The sequence below is a fragment of the Sesamum indicum genome, linkage group LG13, assembly GCF_000512975.1.
Source record: "Sesamum indicum cultivar Zhongzhi No. 13 linkage group LG13, S_indicum_v1.0, whole genome shotgun sequence".
NCBI lineage: Eukaryota > Viridiplantae > Streptophyta > Magnoliopsida > Lamiales > Pedaliaceae > Sesamum > Sesamum indicum.
Genome location: NC_026157.1, coordinates 1,531,024 through 1,541,881, shown reverse-complemented (window position 1 = coordinate 1,541,881; position 10,858 = coordinate 1,531,024). Strand labels below are relative to the sequence as shown.

Here is a 10,858-nt window from a genome sequence, read left to right as displayed (position 1 = left end):
GGTGAGGGGTAGGGGGGGGGTTGGCTAAAATGCCATTTGGACCAAACTCTAGGTAAGGCATCCCTGGATATTTCGATTGCACTACTTTAAAGTATAGATTATTGGTGACAAGGGGGCCAAAATACGGCCAAATATGGCAACATTAGAGAGACATGCATAGAGAAGGAGAAAAGAAACAAAATGAATGTCAAATGTTATCATCCAGTTTGGCCTTCTCGGCCATTTTATCAAATTTTATTTAATTGTTTTCTTTTTTTCTTTCAGTTGCAAAAGAACGATGGTATTTAAGTACTTTATTCTTTTCTATTTGAGTTATTCTGCAAATCTCAATGGAGGTAATTGTAATTTTTGATCTAAAGTATAACTTTTACAAACGAAATTCAAGTTTTTCACAGCAGTTGACTACCAGATGATACTAACACGATCAACATTATGCTTATTAAACACTAACCTCAGAGAAGTTTGATTAGTTATCACATGAATTAATAAATGAAGAGCAGTTCTCAGATAGTAATTTGACCCAAACTATTTGACTGATTGTGGTCAATCATTGAAATTTATTTTTTATATTAGGATAAGTTTTTTCTTTTCGTTATATCAACATAAATTTTTTATTTACTTTAAACTTCTAGATTACACTTTCAATGGTATGCGCGAATAGAAACTAAGATATTGAAGGACTTAGGGATTCGTCTCTAGTCTGCTCAACCCAGCCCATCAAAAGTTAGGACTTGAAACTGTCACTACACTATTGGACATGGTTTGAACTGAAGTTTGGGCCTGCAAGAAAAGGACTTAGGCTGAGGAAAAAGTTCAGTAAAAGAATATAACTAGCCTGTTCCACTCACTAGTCAGCATCTAATTTAGATAACCAACTTTTAAGAAAAGTTCAGACCTGCAAATTGATTTTTCTTTCATCATGATACTTACTTGCAGATAATATACGTGCAGACCAAACAGAATGCCAGGGATTTCAAAGGCTCTTCCCAGTAGAGAAGAAAAAGAAGCCAATTCCAAAATTGTGTCATCGGAGAAAGTAATTCCTGCAATATCATGCACATTCTAGCTAAGAACTACCACACTTAAAAGCTAGTCAATTTTTGAGAAACTAGAAAGCCAATTAAATGGGAGAAACAAACAAACAACTTATTGTTAAAATTCTTTATTCAGTTTCAAATATATTGTTGCTAAAAAGGGATTATGAGCCAAAGCCCATTTATGAAAATTTTAGCAGAAGGGAAATTGATATAATTTTTAGGGCGTCATACCAGAAACTGTTGGCAGCAAAGAACTTGCCAATGGTCTCAATCTTCAAAATCCCATGTTGGAATTTAAGTATAAGAGCAAAGTATTATGAGAAATGTTGGGCATACCTTCATCACTGCCAAGTTGGTGTCAATGCCATCGACTTTAACTCCGTCAACTGTAGCTTGTGCAAGCACTACATTTTCGTAGCTGCTTCTAGCATCTCTCACAGCTTTCTCCAAAACTGTCATCTCACCAACAGCAATTTCACCAACTATCAGCCCAGTGTCGCTAGTCACGCCAGAACTTGTCCCAAAAACAAACCCCAAACTAGAAGCAAGTGCCAAAGCAGAGATTGAATACATTCCATTTCGAGATTTTCCTGCATTTCTCCGATCTACATCTCTCATGGTTAATATGTTTGCAAGTTTTTCAAGAATTAGGTCCCCTCCTGGAAGCTCGTCACAAACATTGAACATAAGAAGAGCCTCACAGCAGAGAGGGACTGCAGAACTTATTTCTTTAATGGCTTGCAATCGCAGAATTCCAAATATAGCTTTCAGGAGCACTTCATCACGCTCATGACCACTGAGTCTGAACTTAGATATAAATCTATGGGCATATAGAATTTCACGAATAATAGCTAACCAATAGTCACGACGTGTATGACCTTTAAGCTCTGGGAACTCCATGACAACAGGTTCAGATCTACATTAGAAGTCCCAAAGAATTCATGAGCTTTCCAAGATATGAAAAGCAGGTAGAAAGTATGAACATCTAGTTCCTACTTAGTATTATATAAAAGATGGTACACATGTACCATTGCCTTACAAAGAAACTGATTTATAGAAGACCGCCTTGTCAAAAAGTCTGGTTCCCCAGGGCCCTGTCAGCTCAGGTCTAACAACTTGTTGTAAGTCAGCAGCAAGGTCATATATCTTTGCTTTATCATAAGAGACAACTCTATGAGCTTCAAAGTATAGGGCGTGGTCAGTCAAAGTTAACCGTCCTGCAACATAAAACATGTATCACCTTTTTCAAGAGAAAGGAATGCTGCCGAGTGATTTCCCATTTCCCATTTTCAAGAAGTAAATTATTTTCTACCTTAGTTAAAAGACTTACCAGGCCATCAAGACTTACCAGGCCATGTCGAAATACCCACATGTTCAAGAACAGGCTGAGTTGTAACTGTTCCATCTACTTCCAGGATCTTCTCCCTTCTTTCAGATCGTAGGGAAAACAGGAGAGAGGATTCTGATTGAGACTGCAACTTTCTTATTGCCCTGAAAAGCATAAAAAGAAAAACTTAGGTGAAGATTAGGAACTAAAGGAACCATTTCGATTAATTGCAAGGATAAATTTCGGAGTGGTCATCAGTTGAACACACTATCCTGTATTTCTAGCATATAGTTCCACTTACAAGGTCCTTCAGCTTATGGTGTTAGGTGACTAATAAACCAATTGGATTAGCGGTTTTGGGAGCTATTTAGCAATCTTTAGTAGTGTAATATTAACATGATGAATATAGTAAGTGTTCATCTTTGGCACCATCTGTTTGTTGTGGTTACCGAATACGTTGAATTGCTTTAACGTCACAACAAATCCCCACAGCCCATTGGATAACCTATGTAGTTGGGTTGCACATTAGATTGCAGCTACGAAAACAACTTATGAGGGTTGGTCTGAAAAGTCGAGGACACGAGACAAGGCATCAAAAGTCCTATTGACTGGTAATGCAACAGAAAAAAAACATAGTAATAACAAAACTATTTCAAATCTTGACCAACATCACAATAATTTCTTGTTATTTGAACCTTCAAGCATGAATGAACATTGTTGATATTAATATTGAAGCCATATGGTCCAAAAAAATTTAAATTTGCAAAAGCTATAATCAAACTGAAGATGTAAAATCTGAATATAACCATTTAACAAGAATAAATATACCAGTTAGTACCTTTCCAATCGAACAAGGAACTTATCATAGGCAGAGAAATGAAGGCGATTATCGGTTGAAGCTGCAAGCACCTCAAATATTTTATCACTGACAACCACATTTGCAATAACAGGTACTGCTGGAGCAATCCGAGAAAACGCCTCAACTCCAACTGTAGCATCATCATCCATCTGCTATAAACATGAGTAATGATAGAAATTACCAGTTTCATCGGAAATTTGCAGATGTATAGCGAAATTCCATTATGATCCGAAAGTTCTTTTTTCCCTAAAACTTGAAAATAATGAGTTATATAAAACTCAACTTAATCTGATGGTAATCAAATATATACAGATATGCAGTTCTGCTACTTTGAACAATGAAAGCATACATGGGGAAATGATTCGCCAGCAGCCTCAGGAAACTCCCAAGCAACCATCATGTCGAATGTAAGGCGTCGAAATTTGTTGTCATCCAGATAACCAGTTACTTGTATTGACTGTGCAAGAGCCATGAAGCAACAGTATTCCAACAAGTTTCGTGCAAAGTTTGATTTATACTTTAAAAGATCAGAAGCCTCTGCATCAAAGTTCTCTCGAAGTTGGCACATAGAGAGTCCAAGGATTCTGCTTGATTTTATCAGCAAACAAAAAATTAGAACAAGTATAATATAGTTCATGCACACTGACAAATTTCCATTCTTGTAATTTGAATATTAAAAAGGTGCAGAAGAAAATCATGAAGAGGACTCCATTACAGTAAACCTCAAAATCAAACCTCATCAGGTTCACTAACAAATAGGTTCAGAAACCAAAAGTTTGTTTGATTCAAATAAAAAACAATGGGTATCTCGCACCTTGAACTGTGGAGTGCCTTAGCTAGGCATCCTAATCATGGACTAAATTTAAACATGATCAAATATGCCCATTATGGTCAAGAATGCATAAGCACAAATATATGCTCCCCCATCTGTGCTCTCCCCATTTGTTCTCTTTTCCCCTCGCTTTCCCTCTCAATCATATAACGCATGACCACGGAAGGAACATACAATTGAGACCAAAGTTCAGTAAACTTTGCTTGTAACTACTTTGCTTTTGTCCTCATCTAGCGAGAATGGTTAACATGAAGAAGCTCAACTGCACCCACATATTGAACAATCTTTTCAAAAGATGGGACATTTTTTAACCACCCATTGAAAATGCGATGTCCTCATTGCATTGATTTAACCATGTGCTATTACACCAAGTGCACATCAATAGCACCTTAGATAGATTTTCACACCTGGGGACATGAGAGTGGAGCCCCAGGCCATACTTTAGTTCAATAAGCTTGTCAATCATTGCTCCGCTGCAGTACTTAATCCAAATATTGAAAGAAGCTCATAGAGTCCAGTTACAACCAGCACCAAACTTCTATAATCATGTGGGAAATCACCGACTCACATAAGAGATTAGACACACGACTTATTCGCCCAACTCCTTTGTTGCCACTAGCACATATACAATCAGGCTTCCCACAACGATAGACCATAGGGTCAAACTAAAGCCACTAAATCAAGCCCTAAGCAACCAAGAACATGACCTGCAAGTGAGCAACTTCATGGATGTTAGTAGAGGTACATCATATTCTATCACCAGGTTGGACAAAAAGGTCAGCATAAGTTGCTAGACAAGGTTATTTCAACTGACATACAAGCATGTCCAAGATTTCTCGCACACCTAATATGGCACATTAAGTTTCTCCATCCTCACCGTTTTTAGGCAATGTATAAATTATAACATTGAAAAAGTTTAGATGATGGCATAGCTCCTTGGTGTTCTAATTCTTTTCTTAGTCTGGAGTTCTAAACTTTTTGAGTTTGTTGGTAACTAGGATATTAATAACCTGGTTAGGCAAGCAATTCTATTGCATGCAGTAGAAGTCCAAATACATGGTGATGTATGAGGTTTAAATAAAAGTAACTCTCATTTCATAAGGTATCAATACACTACTGACCATTCTGGAGTAGGTAAATTGCAAAACTGACGACATTAAGTTTTGATGTGTGGACCACAACAGGACTTATGCTTATCAGTATATGACCCATGTAAAGCCTAATGTAATCATAGATGCCTTTTTGTTTTATGCTTTTCTAATTTCTGATCTTATCTGAGCACAAATGGTTAACATATGTCAATTTTATAAGTTGTTTGGCATACATTTTTCGCACTTCTACATTAAATTGTGGTTGCATATGCTACTTTCAATACATAATTTTACATTCAGATCTATCGCAAAAAATTCCTGTACACGTTACAAGTGATCTTGTTAATTATAGTTATTTTCTCTTGCTTAAGATATATGGCTGTTCTTACTAGGGTAAAAAGCTCTTCTTTTTCCTCATTTTTTCAGATACCAAGGATTCAGCAGCTGTAGTCATGAGGTTCATCTGAAATATCATTATCGGCTCTAGTACTTAATAAATTTTAATTGGAATCATGGATCATTTGATTCGAGTATGCGTGATTTGCACTTCTTCTCATTCTAACCAAGAAGGTTAAAAGGAGGCATGAGTATTGTTTTAATCCGGGAGAATTTTTAATTGTTGAGACACTGTCGTTATTATCATTTGTGGATCGATTAATAATTCCGTTTTCCTCTAGACAAGATCTTTGTTAATACATTTGTTTTATGATATATATGATATTTAGCATACATAAGCCCTCTACTAAAGTTAGTATTAAGTTGCTAAGATTTATTATTAAGATTCATAAGTCAATATGCTTTTGTGATGTATCACAGGTCTATGGTAGTTGATATGGTCACAAGAATTGGCGTGCTCCTGATGTGAAACTCCTCTTACAAATCGAATTGCCCTTTGCATGGCCAACTTCTGCAATTTTTGTTCAATAATTATTTCAATTTGTAGACCCGGAGCCTACAAACGATTAACTTGCCTCACCACCTACCTTTAATCCCTATGTCCATTAACACCTAAAAAAGAATAGTTAATTTTGCGAATTAGAAACAGTGGATAACCAACAATAGTTACAAAATACTTGCAGGAAAAAAAAAAGGAGAACTAATAAGAATGCAACCCAGAGCATTAAATAGAAGTTACTTGAGATACTGCATTAGAAGGCTTCAGAATTGTTACGTGCATCTAAATGCAATAACTAGTTTAAATTCTTACTCAATTTTAAATACAACGGCGAACACTTATGATGCTGATTTATCTATATTATACCCATTACAAGACAATAACAATCTGATTATCACCTTTCTTGTGTAAAATTAGATCTTCTCATCTGTGTCTCTGTACTCACACCTACCCAAATCTCAGCCCCCTCTCTAGTTGGCCTCTAAAACTCGGACCACTTGTCATGGTTGTTTCCTAACCACTATCACACGTGTTCAGCATCAGAATCCACCTAGTTGTTCTGACTGGCACCACCCTCCTTTGAAACTCATAGCCATGATTTTCAAATATCCCCAATCAAACTCCCTTTGACTTCCTCCATTTACCTAGGCCATCATTTCCTCTGTAAATCTTTGAGGCAATGTTCTATTTGGGCCAATTATATAGTGGTTTAAGATAAGAAAAGAAATGATGACTCAGTTTGTTGCATGGTAGAGCAGAAAACACTAACAGTGGAGCTAGTTTGGTGTCATTGAATATAATGACTCCATATAGATCAGTGAAAGTAGAGGTTGAGTTGTGAAATTGGAATAGATTTACATTCAATGCGTAGAATAGGATGAACAGCATGCATGAGACAAAACTTTGGGGAAACTCAATTGATATTGGTCCAAGTAGTACAGTATCTGCTAAAAGTAGAAGGGTGAATACAGTAGAGGGAAGGAGAAAATGATAAAAGACAAGGGAGAAATTAGAAGCTAGAACCTGCTGTAGCTGTTGGAAACTGGTGAGACATTAACATAAGTGGAAGGCACAGAAGTTCGACTACAAGCAGTCAGTAGAAAAGACAATTATGGTAAAGATAATGTCGGAAGTGGCAAGGGCGCAAGACACAGGTAATACTAGAGAATTTCGAAAATATGCTGATTATGTTAGATGTGGAGCTGATGATGGATGATGAGGGTTTGAAACTTGAAATAACAAAGAATAAACATGATTCCACCATATATTTGGACATTCAAGCTAAATTTTCACCCAAACATACAGAAAAGCTCAAGGTGTTTTTGATATTATGGTATCTTCAATTTAGGAACTATACAATTTAAGACAACTGGAAAACGAAACATCACCTTCAATTGTCCTATGGCCAACATTTGGATGTATCACTAAAATCCCATTTGCAAAAGCGGGCGAAAAGAAGGCACTAACCACCAGGATTCATTACTTGTTCAAATTTTTGAAAATACGAAATACAATGGCCAGATAAACAAGCATTTTCTTCAAGGGAGCACCAAAAAGAGTTCGTTTAAGCAAGAAAAGGGAAATAGAAACTTTGAGAAGCCTATTACCACGCTGGGTTATCTTTGCTACACGGTGGTTTCCAAACAGTCCATCTTTAAATGTGCACACTCGGCGACACAGTGATATCGCCTTTTCTGCAGTCTCACTCTCTTTTCCTATTTCTCGTCTATGATAATGAATGTTTTTTTTCATCTGGCAATATCACTGTGCTGTTTACTCAATTAGATTTTCTATGTGCAAAAATGCTATATTTCAGTAATTGGTATGCAGATATCTATTGTAAGCAGATAAGCATATCTTCCATTTGTTTGTGGTGTTTATTCAATTCAATCAAAATCTTTTATTCAGGCTGGAGAACATATTGCGGCATGGTTTTGGGTCATCATGTCAGGTGTGCATCAAGCGAATAATTTCTCTTGATTCACTAGAACTATTCCGTTGACTTAAGTCAACGGTATATTTTTTTGGTTGACTAGAAGGGCTACAGCAAACTTTCATATTCACGTATTCATGAGGTACTATGCAGCGATTGGGAATATGCTGCATTGATTTCAATACTTGTCTTACCTTTAGTTCCTTCATAATGCTGTATTAGTCTTTTGTTTTTGAATAATGAGTTATATATATCCTCGTTTATTCCAATCAAGTCCAACTCTCATCTCCTGCAAGGAACCTAGCATCAGTTCAACCCAGTGTTGACACAATGACCTTTACCTTGCACAAATTGAACCTCACCAACCTAATTCCTGTCCCAGGTCAAGACTCAAGGAAGTCAATTAAAGCAACTCCAAAAGTTTCATTAGAAGATTTTCTGCATATAGCTTGGCATCAAAACTAAGAAGTAATCACAGTCTCCTTCATTGACCAGAGACTAATATAACCATTCTCATTATCTGAAACTAAAAAAGAAAAAAAGAAAGAATGATGGAGATGGAATAAAAATTGATAGCAGAAGTAGAGAAGAAACTAACTTTGAGCATCTATAGACCACAACATTTGCTGGAGGAGAGAGCTCAGGCAACCAGTTCTTCCCAGCAGATGGAGACCTTGCCATTTCCTCAATCTCTTCCTCGAATGCGCTCCGTCTTTTACTCAACCACTTGAATGACCCATCCTTCACCAAACCCTCCAACATATCTCGGGTTCTGCTGACCATAGCCATTGGCACCTCCCACCGCTTTCAGATGACTGCCAATTAGCCTAATCAAAAATCAATAGCAATTTAGATACCGAAGTAAGAACTTCTCGTAGCTATATACTGCCATTAACTTCGTTATATTTGTAACGATGCAGTACAGTGATGCCAGTGGTTCAGAAATAACCAGGAAAAGCCCGTCTAAAAACATACGAGTGCAAAAGTGGGGCAGAGTAGCTTACCTGGTAAAACAACGAGAAGTAACTTCCAGATAGGTCAACTGTTCATGAATTCACTACACTGGATTCCTCAACCGTAGTTCAGAATCCCATTTACAGAAGCTCAAGTTTAGCTGCTGAAACGAGGCGATTGTCACGGGGAAAGAAAGTAGAAATTGCCAACTCCTCGCAGGTTTCTTTGCTTCGCAGATTCACAGCATAGTAGAATAGGGTGGAGAAGAAAAGGGGGGGTGTTGGATTGGGAGAAGGAAATCGAACATGGCGACGCGGTGCCAGGAAATTGGTGGGGCCATCTTTTTACTGATGCGTGTCCATCAAGCTCACAAGTTCTGGGTGCATCCTTTCTTGTCTTGGTTCTTATATTTACTTGAGGAAGTAAATTGGCTTTTCACCTATGTTTTGATCATCGATATGTATACTTTCTCTACTATTTTAATTGAAGTTTACTGATAATCAAAACATTCACATCCTTTGAGAGAGGTAAAGTGAATTGTGTTAATCAAATTATCCACGTATTCGAATCTAACTTATTTATAAGCTTTTATTTAGATCAATTTACAAACATATATTTTCCTATTTTTTAAATCAATTATGATGAAAGTATGTAAACATTGATTTGTTTTAGAGAGAGTATATTTTGTGGAGATTTGTAAGTGATAATCAATTTCGATTTATTTAAAAGACGTAATATTTATAAATGTACTTCACTGCTCATCACAAGATGAGTCATTATCTCAACAGAGAGATGGGAGAATTGAAACTTTCTTTCAAATATGAAAATCAATTTCGAGATAGTCCAAAACCTTCCTCAAATATATATCTCAACAGTTTTGCAAGCTCTAGAACAAGGATCTCGAAAATATACATTAGCATTCTAACGCCCAAGTCGATGTTAGGAGGAGCCCAACTCTCATTAGACTTGGGGGATGAGTTATCCCTCTTTGCTAGACTCCCCCTCCCTCCAGGGGGAAAAGGTCTCTTTATGAAGAGATGTTCCTCCAAATGGATAAGATTATAGTCAGGCGTTTTTTCTATGAATCGGGACATCTCATTGCTTTCTAGGTTGTTGAGCAGATTCATTCAACCAAATCTTCCTAGACCCTGAGGTGGCCTAGCTAGTGATGTTGGGTGGAGGTGGCTGCACATCGTCCTTGCCACATGGTTGTTCCCCCAACATGAGCCCCCATGATCGTTAGCGAGGGGACTTGTTAGAATTCTACTAACTCAGGCCTGCTCGTGGCGTAGGCCTTTGCATTAGGTCACTGGGATCCCCTATTACTGCTAGCACCTAGGCCTAGGCCTTCCCGTTCCTTGCTTTGGGCAGGCCCCTCAGAGGGCCTTTGGATTTTAAGGGTACCAAATAGTATGAAAACTATACATTTTAATAGTGTTAAAACTTGAATTATTTGAAAAGTACAATGCCAACTTAAAAATGTGCAAATTTAAAAATTTAAATTAACAAAATACAAAAAGTAGAAATATATAATAAGGGTCAAGTTGTTCAAAATAAAGTTTAAGTTATTTACAAGAACATCAGTACAGGTAGAAGCACCTTTCAAAGTGCTTTTACTTTCAACCCAAAAGTAGGTTTTTTCCCCTTCTGCTTTTTATTGTTTCAAAAGCAGAGGAGTATCCTCCCTTGAAATTTAGTGTAATTATATGTAAACCTCTCGTGGTTTGAGAAATTACATTAGTATACCCCTGAGTTTGTTTTTATCCAATAAATAGATACATTTATCAGTAACATTTATGAAATTTGTTGACATCAGCAAAACAATAAAATTCATATTTACATACCCCCAATTGGCTCATTACTTACTTATTGTAAGTCAAATAAATATTTTTCAAATTAAACTATCCTTATAAGGGTGAATATGCACATT

The 10,858-nt window shown here is 36.8% G+C and overlaps 1 protein-coding gene across 7 annotated transcripts in view; it reads right to left on the bottom strand.

Annotated features, from left to right (window-relative positions):
• Positions 1 to 9,379, bottom strand: part of LOC105176076 — a 12,200-nt gene extending 2,821 nt beyond the window's left edge. The window contains exons 1-8 of one of the 7 annotated variants that reach the window (XM_011098772.2): positions 8,979 to 9,379; positions 8,573 to 8,801; positions 3,573 to 3,807; positions 3,203 to 3,375; positions 2,386 to 2,528; positions 2,077 to 2,254; positions 1,374 to 1,953; positions 931 to 1,043 (exon numbers count right to left, since the gene is read on the bottom strand). In XM_011098772.2, coding sequence (XP_011097074.1) covers positions 931 to 1,043; positions 1,374 to 1,953; positions 2,077 to 2,254; positions 2,386 to 2,528; positions 3,203 to 3,375; positions 3,573 to 3,807; positions 8,573 to 8,763 — 1,613 coding nt within the window. In that variant the 5' untranslated portion in view covers positions 8,764 to 8,801; positions 8,979 to 9,379. Of the gene's footprint in view, positions 1 to 930; positions 1,044 to 1,373; positions 1,954 to 2,076; positions 2,255 to 2,385; positions 2,529 to 3,202; positions 3,376 to 3,572; positions 3,808 to 4,037; positions 4,409 to 4,462; positions 4,763 to 8,572; positions 8,802 to 8,978 lie in introns of those variants that run through there. The other 6 variants (XM_020698571.1, XM_020698572.1, XM_011098770.2 and 3 more) reach the window with 6 other exon arrangements.